The sequence below is a fragment of the Anguilla anguilla genome, chromosome 3 (assembly GCF_013347855.1).
Source record: "Anguilla anguilla isolate fAngAng1 chromosome 3, fAngAng1.pri, whole genome shotgun sequence".
NCBI classification, from domain to species: Eukaryota; Metazoa; Chordata; class Actinopteri; order Anguilliformes; family Anguillidae; genus Anguilla; species Anguilla anguilla.
Window position 1 is genome coordinate 11,041,561 of NC_049203.1, and position 22,781 is coordinate 11,064,341.

The 22,781-nt window shown below is 42.1% G+C and overlaps 1 protein-coding gene across 4 annotated transcripts in view; it reads left to right on the forward strand.

The window, feature by feature from the left end:
* Positions 1 to 6,335: 6,335 nt before the first annotated feature.
* Positions 6,336 to 22,781, forward strand: part of LOC118224067 (latent-transforming growth factor beta-binding protein 3-like) — a 44,145-nt gene continuing 27,699 nt past the window's right edge. For all 4 annotated transcript variants that reach the window (XM_035411238.1, XM_035411239.1, XM_035411242.1 and 1 more), the window contains exon 1: positions 6,336 to 7,062. In XM_035411238.1, the coding sequence (XP_035267129.1) occupies positions 6,822 to 7,062 (241 nt within the window). In that variant the 5' untranslated portion in view covers positions 6,336 to 6,821. The remainder of the gene's footprint in view (positions 7,063 to 22,781) is intronic.

A 22,781-nucleotide genomic window follows, 5' to 3' on the forward strand; every position in this document is an offset into this window, starting at 1 on the left:
AAAAATGTATACATTTCTGTCCAAGCAAATGAAAGGATGTTTGTCTGGATCACATTTTCCTGAGCTAGAACAATGGGAATTAAGTCCAGTAGTGTGTGTTTGTGTTTGTGTATGTGCGTGTGTTCGTGTGTGACAGAGAAAACTGTGATGTAATTGCTTCAGTAGCGAGCATACAAAGCAATCATGTCAAATGTCTCCACTGAATTACAGTACACTGTTCCAAAGTAGCCAGACTGTCAGGGCGGTGTTGTGAGGCCCTGAGTGTGTAGAGTGAAGCCGTCCTTATTTCCTGTGGTTTTTGCTGACCAGGAACAGCCGAATTCATTTGAATGCCCTGGCAGAGACTCGGATGTGTGTCCACACCCCAGGACACAAACGGACCTGTAGGCAGGCAGACAGTGCCACCCCGAGGATGGTTTCTCAGCCTGTGAGGAGCCAGACTACGCTTTAATTATTGTCAGAGTTTAGAAGAGAGGCGTGGACCATCAGAGCCTGTGGAAAAACTGGTCCCAGGGGGCAGCAAAGAGTATCATGAATCTGGACGTGGTTGATCTTTCCACAGAACAAGGGTGTAAGACTCCTATTCCACACCAGCAGAACCGATTCAGATTGATTCATTTGATTCATGATTCTTTTTTTTTTCTCAGATTCTGCATGAGCAAGTGGTGATTAGGTTATTCTGACATGCTGTCATTAGTATCGAGACATTCACATGGTTGAACATGTTCTGTAAAATAGTTGGATTAAGCTCTCTTCAGCTAGCCTGATGTCAGGTATTGTGAAACAAACCCAAAGTATGGAGAGGCTTCACAGAAGAATTTTGCTAATTATACTTATTCTATACCTTATAATGAAGGCATGAAATTTGACAAATGCTTGTTGCTGAATATTTTACTGAACAAGAACAAAATACAGAGTGGTTTATTTCACAGAAAATATTGGTTGTATATAGTACTGGAGCATATTTGAGAGTAATTTTCGAGCCCAGAAGGAAGTGAAATACAAAGGGGTCCATATTTTTAATTAATGAGTTCAGATTAATATGTCTCCCCCACCTGCTGCTAGAAATGGTTGTCTGTGCTCTTGCTGTATTCACAGAAACTCTCACTGTGTTCATCATAATGTCCGGTTCAGGGTTTCTGACTTAAGATTTCCAAATGAAAAAAGCATAAACAATTGCGAGCAGGATAAGACCAGCTCATCTCATGATTTGGTCCCCAAAACTTTGAGAAGCATTTTAAATGAAGCTGGCACACTGAATGCACCTCTTTGAATGCCCTCACTTGACAGTTCCCCAGGGATAACTTGGCTGCGTTCCTTAATTGTGGCCAGAGTTCATTTAAATGGGATGACTGCCATGCCTGAGCATGCTCACCTTTATAGGTTTTGGTTGACTGGACAGCTGAGGCTAGGAGCTACTTTGGATATCCGCTGCATTACAGAGTAATGATCCGTCACAGGCCCGTGACCCCAATACATCCCAGCAGTGCTGAGTGGGCATTAGAAAAGAAATGATTATCCTCTTACTGGGAACAGATCCCATGTACTACAGAGAGAGAGAGAGAGAGCACAAAGCTAAGAAATGTACATCACAAAGTTTATAATTTTATTAAAATCTAATTCAGGGATATGCCTTTTCTGCCGCACTAAACTAACCTGCAATAAAAATGCTAAATGTAAGACTAATGTTGCGGTAGGGAGTGCCATGGGCCAATACACAATTGGCCATAGCACAACTCAGGAGGGAGGGTTTTACTTTGAAAGTATTCCCCTCCTCATAAACCAAATCTACTTTGGTCAGTCAGATCTCTCTTTGTGCAGTCCGTTAGCAAAAGAAACGTGAAGTTCAGTAGGTGGATTTCAGAGTAAAAGGTGGTAAAACTGGTTCTATGTGGTTCAGAGTACACACTGCTGGTGCTCATCCTCCCAAACAGACATAGGACATTGTAGTAGATGGGACATAATAATGGTAGGCCATACAGTAGATTCTGTAGGTTTGGGAAAGCCTAAGCTTGCAGTGCCAGTAATTACTGGTCTTGTGGGTAAATGTGCGTAAGACCAGTGACCTAACCTTGGCTAGAGAGCGGGGAAGCCCAATGACTCAGTGCTGCCCAGGAAAAACTTTGTGCTGCCTGAGGTTAGCATTGGGTGAGATGGAATGTTTCACAGAACCGGTGGAACTTTGTATACGCTGGGCCTAGGAAAAAAAAGCAAAGAGAATGCTGTAATAAATTCAAACTACACAACAAGGCTCACACTACCCAGACACCAAAGGTCACCAACGTCATGCCTGCCCAGTGCAGTCCAGCTGTCCCATGTGGCCATGCGTGCATGATGACTAACATCTGCAGTCATGATCTCAGTTGTGAAGGTGCTCCATCGTGTGGTCGAGTTTTGGCAAAACAGCCATGCCTTGGCTGGACTCATTTCCCCCCTCCCCCTTTTTAAAAAAAATCTGCCTCTTTCAGGTCATAGGCATATCAATCACACAGTCTTCATATGGGATAGCCCTGCACTACAATATAAATGAAATTACAGTTGCTTTCTGTACAGAATGCTAACTGTATCTGTCCGGTTGTGGTGTTGCTTAAGTGCACGCGTAAACCGAAGGGGTAATATGGGTAGATGCGGCAAAATTATTACTTCTGTAGGACGGCAAAGACGGTCATTATGTTGATGTGTCCATGAAGTGTTCACTTTCATTGGGAATAATCCATGTTACTCCCTTTTGATAACGTATGCAAAATTGTATAATTAGATCCGCTGATCCAATAATACGTTTGATCACCTTGATTGCTAGTCATGCGCGTGCATAGTATTTTGGAAACACGGACAATATCCTTAAACTGAGTGAGAAAATTGACAAAATTGTCAGTAAAAAACAAATCTAAGAAGTTCAAAGTCCAAATGCACTAAAAAATAAGCGGATTAGCTGCAAGACGGTGTCTGAGACAGATCACCTCTATTCGCAACGCAGTTCTCCAAGTTTCACAGAAGTGCCGTGGGCATGACGCAATGTCTACCGCTGAAAAAAGCAGCTGATCCCATAATTACACTTCTTCTTCTTCCTGTATTTTTTGCCCGTTTCACATTTGCGGCTCAGCTTCAACATTAATTTCCCGGCTGCGACTCAACTAGTGATGTCTGGGAATTGTCGAGGAACTGGCGACTCTCAGAGGAAACGCACTCGACCACCGGCTTGGTGGCTAGGAAAACAAACAGCCGCTGGGAATGTGCCCGTTGGTCTGAAACGTCCATTTATGCTACTTAGAAGGTCACAGATCGAACCTAACTAGAATGATGAGAAAATAATACAACTGCACCTATTACACTTCTATATTTGAAACACTTTATCACCTGTTTGTACTTTGCAATATATTGCATTTGCGTACGTATTTTCAATCATCATTGATCAGATTGTCATGCTCTGTGTTCCTTCAGGTGCTTTTTAGAGTTAATGTTACCCAGCATATGGACAAATGTTTCCTTTAAATGTATTTTTATAAGCATCTATTCAATGGCATCTCGCACATACAGGAATGCCTTGCATCTCTAATGCTGTCTGGATAAAGGTGATATATATGAGGGTCCTGCACAGTGTCTAGTCCTGAAATTTCACTCTTAGATCAGTGTACCTACAGAATCTCAGCCATCTTACATAGCCTAAAGGGAAGGCCTATGGTTATGTATACCGCAATCAAAATGTATTTCACTTTAACTGTTGTTTTTACATATGAAATACTGTCACATATTCAAACTGAAAACAGCGCAAGTGAATGTTTCTTTATAAGTGCTGCTTTTGAAGGAAGCAATTTCTTGTTATATTTTAGGACTGTTGACTCTTGCCAGCACTTAGAAAACCCAGAATATATGATATTCAGGCTAAACAGCACTCCTGTCTTTATCTACTATTCCCTTGGTGATCTATTTTATTGTGGCTTGTAAGTGTTGGATCCTTTGTGTGTGTTTTTACTCCACCTAGCAACTGCAAATATCAAGCTCTGTTTTCTGATGTAGCTGGGATTCCTTCTGTATTTGTACATCCATGAAAAAAGAGAAGTTTTGATGTGGAATGCCTTCTACTTTTAATCTTTTACGGTTTATGAATGTGAAATGTGATAATCGGTGGTGCAGTGGGTAGCACTGTTGCCTCACAGCAAAATGATTGTGGGTTCGAATTTCGGCTTGGGCCTTTCAGTGTGGAGTTTGCATGTTCACCCCGTGTCCATGTGGGTTTCCTCCCACAGTCCAAAGACTTGCAGGTAGGCTAATTGGAGACTCTAAATTTCCCATAGATATGAGGGTGCGAGTGAATGGTGTGTGTGCCCTGCGATAGATTGTAGCGGCCTGTCCAGGATGTAATCCTGCCTCTCGCCCAATGCATGCTGGGATAGGCTCCAGCACCCCCCCTGCGACCCTGCCCTGGATAAGCGGGTATAGATAATGGATGGATGGATGAATATAGCCAATATGACATATTTCAGGTTTGCTAAGCACTGGCAAGAGTCAAGTCCTAAAATACACCCTATTGTGGATTTAGTCCAATCCAAATGACACAATTTAAGATGAAATTCATCATAATATTGATCACTTTTTCCATGTGTGGTCTCGTTGCTATAATATTTCTATTGTTCGCCGGTGGTCCAACACTGCAGCGATGCTCAGCAGCAACTCTCACATTCAATTCACACCTATAAAAGCAGTGCTTCTCTCCAGCAGCGATTATGAACGTGGGCATTTCAGCGGAGCTCGGTGTCAACGGGGGAGAGCCGGGGAGAGGCACGTGTTTTGTTTGTGCGTGCGTCCAGGTGTTTGCATATGTGTATGTCTTGGCCGTGGATGGCACAGCAGAGGAGGCGGAGAAATGTGAGAGCTGCCTGCAAACTTTCTCCAGAGCGCTGCAGTCATTTCCTTAGAGACGGAAAACAAACACACTCTCCCTTTTCAGGGAGGAAGTGACTCAACCGCCGCTCTCTCTGACTTACGCTCCTCGTGCTTGGACAGATCGTTTGATGCACCGACCAGACTCCTGTTTCCCATTGTTCTCCGTCAATTTACAGTATTCACTAATACTATACATTTTTACAATTCAATATTATTCCTTCCTATAATTCAGAAAAAAATAAAATGCACCATGTTTACTCTACAACTGTAAATATTTAGAAAATATTGGTATTAGGATGCTATCCCACAAGAGAGTATATATTTTTGTTATCAGCGGTCACTGTACAGTATAAGGGACACTATCCTTGTTTTTCTAAATAATTTATCTCTTTGAAAAAAAGCTTTTATATCCAGAGGTTATCCAAAACTCACATTGTCAAATTTGGCAGGCGTGTATGGATGTTGGGCCCTATTTGATTAGCTGCCATTGGGCAAGTATTTTGGTTACTAAATCAAATACAGCTGCCAAATGTTGACATTACTGAAAATTCTGTTAAATCAACCAAAAAGAAACACAGCCCTGAAAGTGAGCGTGCTGTACATAGTCCACATATAGGTAACATACATCTTTAGTGACAAACAGCTGGCATGAACATATACTTTGCCCAACATTTTAATTGTACTTCATAAATTGTTTTGTGATCTATAATTAATTTTCAGGAACTCTAGGAAAACAACCCCTGGCAAATCCTTTACCTATGTTGTGTGAATAACAATATGTGCTACATGGATGAACTGATAATAAACTGTACATGAGATTTATTTAGCAGATGCTCATATTCAGGCTGACTTTACTGGAGAGCGTAAGTGCATTCACCTAATTGATTTTAAACAAGATGTAATGTATCTTATAGCAAATAGGACATTAATCACCTGCATCATTTTAAAGAACTATATTTTCCTTAAGAATTATATATATATATATATATATATATATATGTATATATAGCACTTCTATTTAACTTGGTCAGTTGCAAGAAAAATTGAATGTGACAGGTTATCCTCCTTCAACCTGTAGAATGGACCTCCAATTTATGCTCACAGGATACCACACTAAATACAGCATAGGTTTTTAGTTACAGTGCTGTCATTATTTGTTAACTGTATGTTCCGAACATTACATCATATTTCCTGCAGGTCACGTGTCCAATTAGTGCCCACCTATGGATCCTGGTGGTCTAGGTAAACCCACCATACTCCAGGTCAGTTACCGACTGTCAGTTAACAGCGACTTGCAGAGCTGCGTCATTATCGCGGTGTGTGTGTGTGTGTGTGAGAGAGAGAGAGAGAGAGAGCGCTAAACTTCTGCTGCCTGGCCGAACGCCAACAGCCCGCTCTCTCTAGCACTGAAGCACTGGCTCCCTCTAGCTTTCCTTTTTTCTTCCCCTCCCTCCTACCCAAAGTTTCAGATACGCACACATCAACCATCCACGCAACGGCGCGGAGTCAGAAGAAAAACATATTCAGCAAACAGAAAACAAAGTTACTTTACTCCAGTATTTATCCAGCTGACATAAAGCCAATCTGTCTCTTTAAAGTAAGCTATTTGTAAACTTTTTTTTCTGTCGCGTTTTCACTCTGTTGCGTTTTGCTATGCGGGAAGACGCGAAGTGGCTACAGTGCAGCTAGTTGTTTTTCACTTCTTTCATAGAAGAAAGTGTAGAATCGTTGCGCTAGTTGCTGTTACCTTCATTTTGCTGTTTTACGATTCTTGCGGCAAGTTGAGGAAATCTACAGTTTCCAGCGTTGTGGAACGAGATTAAGTGAAGAGAACAAGAAAGTAAGAAGTGGCCGAAGACTTGCTGGTAGTTTACGCAACTTTTTTTTGCCTCCGTGCACCTAACCCCGCGCCGCGTCAAGTAGTTAAGGATGCTAGCATGCCCTCTCTGACCATTTCCCACCTCGTTCTCATCTGGCTGGGCGTACAGAGACTGGCCCTAGGCGCCGAGCGCATCTCGGCCCGAGAGCGCTTCAAGGTAGTTATCTCCCCTGTGATCTGTAAGAGGACGTGTCTAAAGGGGCAGTGCCACCACACCTGCGAGCAGGGCAACAACACCACGCTCATTGGCGAGAACGGCCGGTCCGCGGACACCCTCACCGGGCCCGGCTTCAGAGTCGGTGAGTAAGCACACTTGAGTGTCCTTAGCAATTTTAATGGGTAAAGGTTTTTTTTCCCCGAAATCGTTTAAATATGAGGAGAATGCATTCATAACTTTATTTCAAAATAAACTAACATACCCTACATTAGCGGACACATTTATTAATAACACGTTTGTTTATGGCTAAATCATCGCAGAAATAATAGATATAACCCCTCAGCGTGGGTCTCGCTTTGTGTCTTCGATCTAACCAGAACTTGTATCTAACCAGACTGACTATTTGTGTGGTTTGCATTTTGAATAGCTATATACATAGACAGCCGTGGTTTACTGTTGCAGAGGGAGTTACACAGAGAGTCGTTTGATGTGCTCTTGCGAAGTTTAGATTTCAGAACTGAGGAGTTGCAGGGCTGTGTAGTTCATCACAGTTAGACTAAGTTTCCTTGAAAGTACATTTCAAACTAAGTCACAGCCTGAATTTAGCGTTAGTATTCCATTCGCATCCATTTAATTACTGCTGCAAGTGCATAATGCATTGCAGTTGTTTGTTTTGTATTGCATTTTCAGACGCAAGATGAAGATGCTTCCTTTAATTGCTTTTGTTATTACGGTCACTCTGTGTATCTTGTGTAGCAATTAAAGGCAAGTGAGGCATTTACTCAAGAGCAAAGTCTATAGCGGTCTTTCCAGTCTTAAGTCTTTCTTTGGGAAAAAAAAAAAAAAGCCAACGGCAGCCTGAGTCTGAATGGAGTAGAATGATACAATTGTGTGGTTATCAGATGAATGTCAGCCATTGCTGTGTTTGTATTAGCTAGACAATGTGGGCATGTGAATTATTTATATATATATATATATATATATATATATATATATATATATATATATATATATATATATATATATATATATATATATATATACACACACTGCTTGGCCAAAAGTATGTGGACACCTGACATCCAACATTAATTATGGGCATTAATATGGAGTTGGTCCACCCTTTGCTGCTGTAACAACCTCCACTCTTCAGGGCACACACACCATCCACATACCATTCAGTCACACACTCTTACCTATGGGCAATTTAGAGTCTCCAATTGGCCTACCTGTATGTTTTTGGACTGTGTAGGAAACCGTAGAAGCTGGAGTACACAGGGAGAACGTGCAAACTCCACACAGAAAGGCCTCACTTTGGATCATGAGCAGTTCATTTTTTCTGCAGATTTTCCTCTTTCCATCAACTTGGTACATGTTAATACTCATCTCTTCTGTTCATTAGATTTTGTTCCAGAACTCTACAGGTGTTTATGTACTTTTTAGCGAATGCTAACCTGGCCTGTTCTTGAGGCTTATCAGTGGTTTGTATCTTGCGGTGAACCCTCTCAGGTTATGCTGGTGTGGTCTTCTCTTTATGGTAGTCTGTGAAATATCTGTGTCTACATCCTGCAGTGCTCTTGATCTGTTTGACAGTTGAAAAGGGGTTTTTTCTTCACAATAGAAAGCATTCTTCGGCCATCCACAACAGTGGTCTTCTGTGGTCTACCAGATTGTTTGCTCTTGCTGAGCTCACCAGTGCATCCTTGCTTCTTCACAACAGTTGATGACAGATGTACCTAACAAAGTTTTGCCTGTGTCTCTGATCAATTTATTTAGATTTTTCAGCCTCATGATGGCCTGCTTTGCTGGCATTGACGCTTCTTTGTTCCTTATTTTGAGAGATAACAGCAACAGGCTCCAAATGTCACACCTAGAATCAACTCTTGACCTTTTATTAGCTTTCTTGTGCATGAACTAATGATGCAGTGACACACAGCTAACCATGACACAGCTGAGCGGTCTTTTGTGCAGTTACTTTTGGTACGCTAAAATAAGGAGAGTACTTATATAAAGGGCTGTAATTCCTACATGGAGCATCAGTTATGGATGTAAATACCCTCAAATTTAAGCTGATAGTGTGTGCTTACATATTCTTTGTTTAATTTCAAATCCAATGTGGTGGAGACCAGAGCCAAAACTGCAAAAAAAATTTAAACGATCTCCCCCACATTGTCTAACTGGCATACATCAACTATGTCTCCACCTTATCGGACTGAATGTGGTAGGGCATGGTGCCACGGAGTCTACTTTCTGTAGCGTTGCACTGAAAGATTACCGTTTCCCTCCCCCTGGCTAAGGAAGAAACACTGCGTCTGAGCAGGTCATGCACTTTGCAGCACAAAGAAAGCTGGCCACTGCTCCAGATTATGGCAAAGATTATTACTGTCAGACTTTACATCTTGTGAGGCTTATCTTGTCTAATGGAATATGACAGATGACATAGCGAGAATGATTTTTTTCCCCTTCATTTATTGTTAGGCTCTCCAATACTGCACTCTTGGATTTTCGTTTCTGTTGATTCCAAATTTGGTTTCCTTCTGCCATAATGGCCCTGAGAATATTTTATCTTGGTTTTTTTTTTTTTTTTTTCCCTCTCAGGCCCCATAATCGTGTCAGTCAGGTTTACTTTAGGACCCGAGATGGTACGAAAATAAACTTTGGCCGTAGAATAAATGAGGCCCCCGTCTCGTATGTTGTGAAAGCCACATTTGTGAGCAATCAGGCCAGAACGACTTCAACTGGCCTGGTGTGATTTGGTTTATGAAGTCAAAGGTCTTGAAATCAAAGCAAAGGTTTTACCACAATATCCAGGAGGCAGAAAAAGCTCACAAACTATAAAGGCCCTTGCAAAGAAGTCAGCCAAAGGACATATTTGAAGCAACTAATTGACTTTGCACTTATGGATTATAATGCACAAGACTAGGGTTTTTTTCATCATGGGTATCTTGCCCATTGAGACAAGTAGATGAATATCTCACTTTACCCATTGATGTAGGTGGAGTCTAATTCAAACAGCAAGAAAATAGCTACATCAGACTCCAATGGTAGCCTCGCAGATCAACCCGTGGACACATTCCAAGATTGTATATGCTTGGCGATTATTGTTCTTTTATTGAAACCCAATCAACGGTCATTTAAATTCATTGTTGCTTGTCTTTTCATGATTCCCTTGGCTGAAATATAATTTGCCTCATTGATCAAAACGAGTGTAATAGAAATCTATATGACTGCCGTAACCGAACCCTGGTTAATTAACCAAACATCTGTTGTTATTTTTTATTTAAACTGTTTACAGATTCCAGAGAGTGCTTTGGTTATTGTTACTGTACTGTAAAGTGCATTTAGCCTGTCCTTTGTCCCATTGTGTGGGTTTGTTTGGCAGGGATACAGTGTGTTTCAACAGACTGCAACTTGAGCCAGTGTCAGCTCTTGGCAGGATGTGTGTGTGTGTGTGTGTGTACATGCTCATGATGATCAGTAGCTGTGGTCAGCTGTCCCTGGCCTTTAGAATGTGAATCACCAGTCTTACGGTGTAGATCCAGTCTTCTGGTCACACACAATGCATGACACAGACCTGTCCTCCCCAGTGGAATTGCACCGTCCATGCTTTCAGCTGAGATAAGTGTGCACAGTCCAATGGGAAGAGCGTTGCTTGTTACCCACACCCTCTGCTTTTGGTGGCCTTTGTGTACAATCTCTGTTCAGAGCATGCAGGGTTTCTCATAAAGATGAGCTTGTGTGGGTGGGCTGTACCTCTTAATGAAAGGAGGATGGAAACAGCACAACAGAGGAGGCTATAAAACTGACATGTTGAAACGCTGTGTGTGCTGGAACCTTTGCTCATAGCATCATGTGCAGTCATCTGTGTCACCTGTGCTTTGTCCTAAATATGCTGCGGTTTAGTTGTATGATATATTAATCATTATAGTGAAAATGATTGTAAATGGCATTTTGTGTTAAATTATTTTCCATTGGCCAGTTTTGTGGACAAATTTGTCTGTGTAATCTTCTTGGTAGATTAATTTTTACTTCAGGGTCACGTTTGTGGTCTGTGCTCAGATAGCACATAATTGGATTTGGAAAAAAAAAACACTGCCCAGGTTATTTATTTTTTTGTCTGTTGTTTGGATTGGTTTTCTGGCCCATTTCCTTGTTAGTGATGATTGTGCTTCTGTGGTCACTACCTTTTTAAAAAGTTTGTTTTGGAGCGGTACACACTCCAGTTTTTTGTAATGTAGAACATGTTGAGCTTTGTTCGCTAGCATGCTATTTATAGTTACTGCTGGAAATGAGTTCTTCCTAGCAAAGGGCTCTTTGTTTATAAACATACTGATTCAGGCCATGGCCTGAAGGTGACTCAAAGGACCTCAAGAGAAAAAAAAAAACAAATTCACTACTAAAAATATCGACTCCTTCGAAGTTGCCAGTTATACGTTTCCCTGCTGCTAAAAAAATGGACACGTGTCCATTAAAGAATGAAATTGTGAAAACATATATAAATGATATAGTTGGCAAAAACTTGGTGTACGAGCGTGTGAGATTTTTTGAGTGGCATTTTTGGAATGGGCTCACCTGTGAGTGGATATCCTGAGCATCACAGAATGGGCATTCTGGGACATTCTCATTGTCACAGGTTGTGGACTCAGACAACTGCACTGTACTGTTGCACTGTTTGTGACCTGTGTCCGCTTCTTGAGGTGGAGTTGCATTTAGTATTTGGGATTTTTGCTTGGGTGTAACAGTGTAATATAGACCTGTGACAAAAGCACTGTTGTTGACTTGAACCAACAAGCTAGTTCGCAGGAATTTAGTCTGAAAATAAAAGTTTTCATTCCCATGCTGATAGAATTTGACAGAATAGATTTGATAGAATAGGAATTCAGTCCTCAGTTAATTGAATAGAGAACATTTTGTAATTAAATGTAACTGTGGGGAGGAAAAAAACCAACCAACATGAATGAAAAATAATTAAAACACATTTAATCCATGGTATTTTTAATATAAGTGACATGTAAACAAGCAAAACCTTCCCGGGAAACAATCTGACCAGGTTTTTGAATGCAAGAACATTATGTGAGACCTACTTGTGTGGGCTGCAGTACCTGGAGGGCCAAGAGTCATTGCAAGCACTTGACACAAGACTTGACCCCAAAGGGCTTGGGGCAGACTTTGATTCAAGCTATTTTTATGACAGTAATGTGAGTAATCTCAGTCAGTATTGTTTGCTGAGTGGCGGTGAGTAGAACAGCATTTGGCGTGGGACATAAGTCATAAGTTCACACACGTCCATCTCCTTAAACACAAGGCTCAGCCAAGCAGGTAAAACTGACAGATGTTCCTTTTTAGTAAGAAGTTGGCCAGTAATGTGAAGAGACTTTTTTTTTTTGGTGGGGGGGGGGGGGGGGGGGGGTTGTGAGCTAAGTATTATGTATGTCATGAAGTATTTTATCAATGATTTATCATCTTATTATCCCGTGAAGAGGCTTAGTGGAACTTTCAGCAGCTGTATGTCTTTTTATTGCTTTCTCCAGTTAGCTGTAAAATACTCTGCTGTGCAGCCTGCATTTTCGCTGCTTAAATTGTCAGTGCTTACTCAAACTGTGCGATAAGCACTTCTGCCTGTCTGGCCAAGCTCATTCTGCCTGGCTTAGGCTTCAGACTTCTGAGGGTGACTCAAGGTGTGTGTCGGTGATCCTAGCAGCAGTATCTGGATGAGAGTGTCTGGTATCTTTTTGATGGTATTAAGTTAGATGTCAGCACTGTGATTTCATGAATGCTAATAGTGAATGAATGTGCTACAGCTATGCTGTGTTTACATGCTGCGGTGGTCCTCTGACATGTAGACATATACCAGGTTTAAAGCAGGGTACTGTGGAGATGCAGCACTGCCTTGTACTCCTACACGTGCACACACAAACAAACACACACACACATAAATCCCCTTATTTATTCAAACTGGGATATACAGTATGTCTAGTACGCAGCTTAAGTATGCTTTTATTTATGCTGAATTTTTCAGTAGTGTGCTGTGTCTATCAAGCAGGGATTATAAAATTTGACTGTAAAATTGCTCTACACTGATGCTATGATCATACACAATGCTAATTTACAAAAGATGTATTTAATTACAAGACATTTCCATTCTTCTTGCTCTACTCAGGTCCCTCGTTACTTGTTTTCATCTTAAGAGGTTTTCCAATCGCCCGTCTGTGTTTCTGACACTTTCACAGTGTTTTGTTTTAACACGGACTCGAGAGAAGCCACACGTCCACATGAAAAAAGTGGACAGTCTGAATCACTTTTTATTTTCAGGCCCAAATGAACACGGTGAGGTTGGGAATAAGTGCTCAGTGTTTACCGAGCTTCGCGCTCGTTTCTTCTCCTCCTGCCTTTTATGGCACGGCGCTCTTGTTTGTTAGGCAGCCCGCTTTCTTAGGGTTGCTACCACCGTGGAATTCCACGTCCGCCGAACCGTCGGACCGCCGTAGCCTTCATGTCAAACCGGGGGCCGTTCGCGGCCGTCCCCGGGGAGCCAGACTCCCGCAGGTTTTAACGCTCTCTGTCATTAGAGACGCAAAGTTATTTACCTGTGACGGATATAATCACAACCGTGAAGGTATTGCACTTTCGGAAAAAAGGGCCTAAACTTGAACTTTATGTGGCTTACGGGATACCTTGTGGTTAAGGGATTAACTTCCTTGGACAGGAAGTTTTGCGGGGGCAAAACTTTTTTTAAAGGCTCTGAGAACGTGACAGTTATTGAGCAGGAAGTGGGCCATCACTGCCAAAACCCGGTTAGCATCTATGGTACTTCTCATCATTTCCACTCAATGGGAAATATAGTATACCTCAGCATACTTGGAGTATGAGTATATAAACCTTAAGCTAAAAGGACAGAAGACAATATGAGAAACAGTGTGACACTGTACATTTCATAACTTCTCATATAAAGTAATAGTATGCTGTGGTATACAAACATACATAGTAAACTATTAGTGTATAAGCCATGCAAATGTCACAAATGTGTATAAGGCATGTAAATGTCATAAATGTCAACTTTTGGGGCCTCTATATTCATAATATTTCAAACAGTTTTCAGTTTGTTTTTCTTCACTGGTTTTCTGTACTGTGATACACACACACACTTTCCAATGTTGTGCCTACTGGGTGCTGTGGTTAGACCTCGGGTGTTTGGACAACCCCAACCATAAGCGCTCCAGACCAGTCTAACTATGCCTTGTAGTGTGTGCGGGTACACAGCCAAAACAGGCTTTTAAAAGAGATCATCCATAAATTCTGACAATACAATTTCTCTATATGCAAAGTAGATTCCAAAGGAGTGTGTTCATCTTACGCCACAACTGCAGTGTCACTTGTAAGTGTTTTAAGAAGAATATAGTTTTTCAGATGCTCATTTTTCTTATATATATATATATATTCAGGATTCAACCGGGGTCAGACAAGTACTTGTTTTTTTTTCCTTTTCCGTAAACATTTATGGAAGCCCTCTTCATGATCCTGCCACTGTTTTTGTCTCTGACAGGCTGCTATAGTCATCAAATGCATTTAAGTATTTATTTTAGCAAGTATTTTTCATCAGCTTATAGTCCTTTTATCGTCTACTCCAGTCAGTGACTCCATTCAAGTGAAGCTCAGGAGAGCAGGGGAGGAAAAACATTCCAGACCAAATAATTTTTTGGCTCTCAACACAAAGTCATTTTTATGAGTGGGAAGAACTCTTACCTTTCCTCTACAATGTGTCAGAGGTTACTCCTCTCACTTCAGTGATGCAGTGATGCATGCTCAAAGAAACAAGCAAACAAACACCTGTGTTTGCTAAGCTTTAAAAGTGTACGCTGCACGGGGCAGGGAAGGGGTGGGGGGGTTAGGGGAGGGGGGGGGGAGTGAAAGAGAGCGGTTATTTAAAGCGGGGGCGCTGGAATGCGATGCCATGAGCCAGAGAGCCCCAGCCGTTGCAGTCTGGAAAGTGATCAGAGAGGCACAAACGAAATAACAGCACAGCTACCAGGAGGGCGAAGGGGAACGGAGGCTAGATTAATGAAAGAACAGATAGGCTGGTTTCCACCCGGTCCCCTGAGGAAATGGAAAATTATATTTGGCATTTGCCTGCCAACTGTCATTAAATGTGCCCCTGCTTGGCTCTGTCGCGTCCGAGCTGCAGTTATTTGTTTACTTTCTCACCATGTAATCGTTCCATCTCACATTATTAGCTAAATGTGATTGTTTGACACAGATGCCTTGCAGCCCGTGAGCTCCTGAGGGGGGTTTGTTTGGGTGTTTTTGCTATATCCAGTGTAGACACACCTGCCTCCACTGCTGCCTTTTCTCTGAGTTATGGGTTTATAGTATTAAGATTTGCCTCAACAAGCCTTTTTTTAAAAAGGGAAAGATGAGTGAAAAGACCAAACCGTCATGGATCTCATGCAGAAGGCAGTGCTGTTTTAAGTCAGATTAATCCAAAATGGCCCCCCTGTCGTTCTCTTGTTGTCACAGAGGGTGGAGGGAAACTGCACTCCTGCCTCACCCTGTCGTGTCAAAATGTATTTCCTATTCCATCACAATCCCCTTCCCAAAAAAAAGCCCTTTTTGTCCTGTCCCATCCAGGCATTATTTAGAGCCCATCCTTTTATTGAAAGCCAAAGTAAGAAATTTGCATGGAGTGATTCCATTTATTACCTCAAGCATAGTGTTTTTGGAGTATATAAAAGTCATATGCATGTAATTTATTTAATATGCAATAGCCACTCTGGAAACTGTGTGATTCTTATCACTTTGAAGGCCTAACAAATCTTAGCTATCCTGCTGGTTAAACGCATTCAAATTAGGCTTGATTTATGCTCGGAGTGCTGTTACTAAAAGAGCTTTCTGTTCTTGTGCAATAAATGGCGTTATAATGAAAACATTTCAGCCCTCTAAGGTTAAACTCACCCCGTGGCCTTTCCTGGCTGCCGAGTTTTAAATAACTCCCTTTGTCGTCCCCTCCCAGAGAGTTTAATATTGTAGTGTTCCAGCCCAAAATTTGTTCTTGTTTTAATTCCCCAAACTGCCAGGGGAATCCCGTCTTCTTGCAGCACTCTGGTCCCAGCAGTTACTGAGCGATGAAGGGGATACTGTGTTCAGGATCAGGATGGAGGATTCATATTGCAGGCACTACAGGCCTGATATGCCGAAGCAGTACCCATTTTAGGACTGACTTAATCAGCCATAGGCGGCTGTAGACTCTCCAGAGGCTGCTGTTTCTACCCTACAGTGATGTCAGCGATAGTGGGTTTCAGGGTTCGGTTTCAAGGATGTCTAGATCAATATGTGTTGTCGAGTGTCAAATGTTGTCAAGATTAATAGTTTCCAAATGAGAAAGGATGTTGTTTTTGGGAATGCTGAGTACGTGTGACCAAAACTGCACATTTCATGAAGAGGAATGGGAATTTTATATCCAGAATTTGTGCCAGGGCAGTGGAACCTAGTCGGTGATGTCAGTGCTACTTCCTGTCAGACAGGACAGTGGGTGGCAACGGTGAGAACGGAACCCGCTGAGCAGAGAACTGTGGGTAGACGGACGTCTCTCCCCCACAGTCACAGGCTGTGGGCCGACTTCTGTTCCCAGGAAACTCTCACCCTGGACCTCCTGTCACGATGGGACTGAAAGTGAAATGCTTTCACAGTTTTATCAGGAGACATGCATCCGCTTACTGAAAGTATTAGCTTAAGACATGAATTCTGGGTAATTATTAAATACCCAAAACTAATTTTTGTTCATCCAGCCAGTTTTAAGGAAAAGTGAATAAAGTCCATCAGTTCAATGAGGCTGCATTTCAGTGTAGTGCTGAACAAATCTGAAACAGGCCGGGGTTTTGACAAAGCGAATGAGTGTGATTCAAGGCCTTTACGCTTGTCTTTTAAAGTATTGTCTGCAAAACCGCATTTCCTTTGTATATCTTGTTCTGTTTAGGTCTCTAAATTATATTTTTCTGAATTTTATTTCAGTCTATTTTAAGGGAGGTTGATCGTGGAGGAGTGAGTCACTGAAGTAAGTGAATGGCTGTGCGCTTGGAGTGTGTGATTTATGCTGTGTGTTCCTCAGGCTATGTGGAGAGCGCCATACTGCTCTCGCTAGCTTCGTCTAATGTACAGAATGTTCCGCTATAGAAAATCTGTATCTTTTTATTACCGCGATATAATATGAAACATAAAAAAAACGCTTTGACTCTCATCTGAACTGAATTGTCTCGGAATCCTTCATTGGTTCTGGAACCGGAGCTCGTAGCGGCACGTGTGGCGGAGATGAAGCCGAAAGTTATGAGCGCGCGCGCGTGCTGGCCTTCCCTTCCCCCAAACCCGCAATTAGCGCTGCAGCGAGGGGAAGACGGTAAACAGAGCCTGGCGAGCCCGGGCGACGGCGAACGGAGGCGCTTCACGCGCACGCCGCGCTGATGATAGTTATTATCCAATTCTGACTAATTAAACTGCAGCGCGGGAGAGCGGGGAGGATGGCGAACGGGATGGGGGGGGGGGGGGACAGACGGCGCTGCCGTGCCGTCCGCGGCTAATTACGGCGAGACGTCGCGATCGTGCGCTTATTTTAAAACCCGCTCCCGAGTCCTGTGCCAGCCGGAGGGGGAGATGCTGGCTAGGAGTGGTACTGGCTTCCTGCGAAGTGTCTTTGTGACGGTTCTCTGCAAAAGGCCCTATACAAAATAGACTGATTTGTGAATACGAAAGAATGTGAAACTGGGCACAAGGCTTTCCTTTTACTGTTCAACACATTCCACAGGTGCTCAGCATGCCATGTTGTGGCTCTCTCTCTCTCTCTCTCTCTCTCTCTCTCTCTGTGGTGCAGAAAGGCTGTGGAGGTTGCAGGTGTGACTATGAGCTGCAGAATCAGATCTCCTTCAGTCTGGGCTTCTATTTAGAGGAACTCTCAGAGTTTAGAAGTTATGATTCCTTTGGAATTATATTCCATAGGCCTCCCTTTCAGTGTTCACTCTGCTCTACAATACGGTAGTGCAGTACATCCTGTAATATACCATAGGGCACATATATATCTACATGTGTATATATACAGACACACACACACATGTGCACTATGGCATGCGCATTTCTGTTCGTCAGTGTCTGTCTGACTGTATGGTACATATTAATGACACGGTACAGCCGTCTGGGCATGCGAACAGCGTTACTGAGGAATGGCAAGCATGCAATTCAGGAAAACTATTTTCTCAGAATCTGGGAAAGAAATGACACGCTTGCAAAACTTTCTCAGCTTTTTCCCCATTTTTTCTTTGCTTTTCAGAACTGTTTTTATTCTTCTTATTGTTCCAAACGTCACCTGTGAGGAGGATCTCCTCTCACAAGCAAATCTTTTAACTTTAAATTATGGCATTGTGAGAAGAGGGCTTTCACTGCCCCATCATGTAAAACTCTTTCTTGGGTTTCTTCAAACATGCACTTTTCATCTTCTCATGGTTTTATGGCTTGTGGTGTGATTTTCAGGTTATTTCAGAAAGAAAGAGATATCACATTTTGACAATACATGTGTTAGAAATGTGGAAGGACAATGTTTTAATGGGAATTTCAAATGCAAAGCACATCGTTGTTTTTAATACTGATTTAAGATAGTAATTATTAGTGCTTGTGGTTTAAATGCATAGAAATGTTTGCCCCTTGAATAAAGAAAAACATTTCTGATATTTTAATTTAATGGAAAATCATTGTCAGCATCTTCATAATTATCAAACACTTGGCATTGTGTTTTGGTTTAATAATCTCAGGTAGATATGCAGAAAAAAGTGTAGTGCTTACGCTCAGTTATAAGTCAAAGTTAATGCTGATTGAAAATAGGGCACTGTGTTGCACCTTTGGAAACACTGAGCCTGGTAACTAGCTATCGGTGCAACACCAGATGGTAAGGGAGTTAAGATTTGGTACTGGGTACAGTATATTATGGATTTATGTGAATATGTAGCAGCAGTAGACAGTCTTAGTGGAGACTCATAATGTGCTGTTATTTTCCAGCAGATTCACGACAGTCAAACTCCCAGTGGGCCCTTGCTACAATTACAGCACCTGGTCCAGTGCTTGGAGCATTGCGCAGGCAGCTGCTTTCAGAGCTCTGCGCGACTTTGAGTCGTTTTACTCAGATTGCAGAAGTGCAGCTGCAGTCTGGATCAGCGCTAATTATTTTCCAACCTCAACTAGTACGAGCTCCACTGTCTGCAAGCACAATAGGAGCTGAATGGTGCTGACTGCTATATCTAGGAATACAGCTACAATCTCATCATTCAGTTTGTTTTGCTTGCTTGCTAAATGTTACTTATTTTTCACATTTTTGTTTGCTAATTTTTCCAGTGAAAAACTTTTATTGTTTTTGGTCTGGGAGTTATACTTCTATGTTAGGCAGATTAATAGTTAGCCTACTATTATTTTTTCAAAGTCTTCGTACTGAAGGTATCAAAGTACAAAGTATCGTACTGAAGGGTACGTCATTTAATTAGCTAGCTAGGCACCGTAGCTATAATCAAGTGATGACCTACCAAGCCCTTTTCTATGAAACTAACTCGAACACCAGCACCTAGTTCTCTCTGAAATAACCTTTGATTCAGGTTGCACTATGGTTACAAACGTTGCACTATGACGCACTGCCTCTTTAAGGGGGTTGGGTCTCACCGAGGCACTCTCCCAAATCAGTTCTCTCCACTTTCCAGCAGTCCGACCAATCTTTTTTTTTCCCTTCTTTTTCAATTTTCTGTCTTGTTCTGGATTTTTTCACACATCAGCTGAGATTAAAAAGAAAGGGAAGCAGATATTGTTCTCTCCTTTTTCAGTTTAGTTGTGAATCAGAAGCATCTCTTTGATAGCAACACATTTTAAATGGCCCTATGAGAGTGTGGGGGGATTTCTGAGTGCCTGCTCTCTGTCTCCCTCTCTCTCCCTCTCTCTGCTTCTGAGTCACTCTAGTGTTCTTTCTCTCCCTTGTCTGTCTCCTCTCCCCCCCCCCCCCCCCCCCCCACTCTCTGTCTGGGTCCCATCTTCCTCCTGTCACATCCACTCTGTGAATAATTGCTTTAGCTCTCTCTCCTCCGGACTGTCAGAGTGAAGGGAGAACGGCCCATCTCCTGGCCTGGAGCCACTGTTCTGTACAAGGGAGACTCACGCCGACGGCCCCCAGGCTGGCTTTGGTCACTCTGCCTCTTCCTGAGAGCTCATTGGCCCAGCCACCTTCTCCATTGCCCAGCTCCTCCTGGGAGCCTCCTGGCTTGAATGTGATTGGATCACTGCTGTGTGAAGCTAGGGTTTTCCCAAACACTTTCACACGGGATCACAACACGAGCACTCGACCGCTTCATTCCATTAATTTCTGCCTGTGTTGATGCAGTGTATCATGTGGTCTTGCCAGTTCTGACTTTCAGCTGATGAAAGAAAGCTTGGAAATGGACAAGCCCCGTATTTGACTTTGTGGTCTATTTAGGCAGAGGTTGACACCCTGGAAGGCATCAACTTTAAAGAACGCAAATGTACAGTGACACATTTGTTTTCACAGTAACAGGCAGCCCTATAATTAGGGATTGGAAGTTATTTTCAGTACCGTTCAGAAGTTGAAAAGTCAAGAATCTCATAAAAATGTATGCTGTATATCATGATCATTTAAAGGTTCCTTCCTAATTTAACTTTTTAGACTAAGACTGGCATTTTAGTTACTTGCAACGCTTAATTTATTTTTATCTGATGTTTATTTTCTTTCAAAATATTGATAATGTGGGTTTTCATAGAAAGGCAGCCGAAGGCTGCAGGACTGGGCGGAACTTTCTGTGCTCCATTTCCAGCGGCTGCAGGAAAGCAGAGCCTAATATGGCCGTGAGTCTGGATGGGCGTCAAGCCACCAGGACTGTGGGGAAGTCAGAGATGCTCAGTACACACCTCCCATAGAGCATTACATAAGCGTAAACTAATCAGTGAGTGTGTCCACAGCCCGGTCATTAGAGAAAAAGCTGAATTCACATTTTCTGTCAGGTCGAAGCATACTAGAAAAGAGGAGAAGGGAAGAGTTTTGCCCTGAAGGGTAGGATTTCAGGGAGGGTTACCCTGAAGCGGTTCAGTCTCAGTTTTACTGTATCCTGAGGTAACAGTTTGACAAACAAGACAGAGCTGTGTGCTTACTGGGATACTGGTGTTGCTCACCATTTTGGCTTTCACCATCATGGTTGCACACAGAGTCCAAACTCTGGGCCTTTGATACATGATCTCAGTGTAGATTGCAAGGCTTAAGTCCGGTGCAATTTTATTTTTTCCGTATTGTGAACATATCCTGTGAAAAGTCCAAAACCTACAATGAATTTATCCTACCTACTAGTGTTGTGCATCTGTCAAATGGCAGATATAGCCAATAGCCTAGAAGTCATAGAATTCCATTGTTTTCCAAAAAACTATTAAAACAAGTCAAAGAGACATATTTTTGCTTTGGACAGCATAATTCATCATTGCGACGAATCTAGCCCTTGTTCTTTTTATTGAAACATCTTTATGAAGTAACAGCAATTGTTACTGTGGGGGATGTCAGTTTGTCGATGTGTGGAAAGTAGTTTGGTGCAGTACCGAATTACTGGAGACAGTGACCATCAAAATAAACAATTAGTTTTGAAGTAAATTTGGTAAGAAATACACTAGCCATGATTTTTTTATGAAAATGAAAATATGTCAATCTGAGATGTACTTAGCACACAATTTTAATGAATGGCTTCCTGGCTGAGCACTAAAAGGGGTAGGAGAATATCAGACTGTATTGAGAGTCAGTCAGAATAATTGTACATTTTTCATAGGATGTGTAATATGAAAAAAATAAAATTACACCTTATTCCAACAACTTATTCTTTGATTAAACAACCCTACAGAATAGCTTATATTTCCTTTAACTTCATTATTATTGGAAGGTAGTTAGGAACAGAAAGACAAAAGGGCCTTCTTTTCTAGATCTGTGAGGTTGAGCAGATCCTGAGAGGTTTTCTGGAGTACATCATTTTTCTGTGGAATTTATAACACGCCACAGCTTTTTCACACCACTAATGCTGTTCAGAATATTTTTGATGGAATACAGATAGCTAACAAAAATGCTAAAACAATCCAGTGAACATTTTTGTGGTGAAAAGTCGGTGGAAAGTTTAGGTATCCAGGTGAAAACCCAGCTACATTTGGTTCAAAAGAATTTGCTCGCTGACTAGGGCGTTGCCAGGCTATATCCGGGTAAAACCTGAGCTATATTGGGGTTAACCTAGTCTGTTTATGTCCATATGTCTCTCAGCCTAGACTTTCACCCCTTTAGATGTCTATATGCCAGGTTTTGCTCACTGGGGACAGTGCTGTAATACTGAACCTTCCAGACGGTTCTGTTGGGCGCATTTTCTTGGCATGGTTTAAAGCACTTTCTTCATTCAGAGTGAATTGAAGATGCCAGTGCCCCCATCCACAGGGCATCAGTTCGCCCAGTAGTTTGAGGAGGATGAAACGGACATCCCCCACACGTCATGGCCTTCACAGACACCACACCTGAACCCAATCAAGCATTTATGGAATGTTCTGGATCAACACGTTGAACAGCGTGATCCAATGACTGCAGTTCAGCTCAGTGGACTAAGCTGCCACCTTTGGTAATTGGTTCAGCTGGTCAAATTGGGAGTCTTCTGGAGATGTTGCGGATTGCATTGGTCTGGATTGTATTTTTTGTTGCCCTGTGAGGTCATAGTTAATTCCGCAGCTGGCCTGTTGTGTCAGCATTGTTCCTGTCACAATGAGAGTTGACTCTTGATTCTCTCACCGTATTGCACTGTCTGGACTCTGATTCAACTTTGA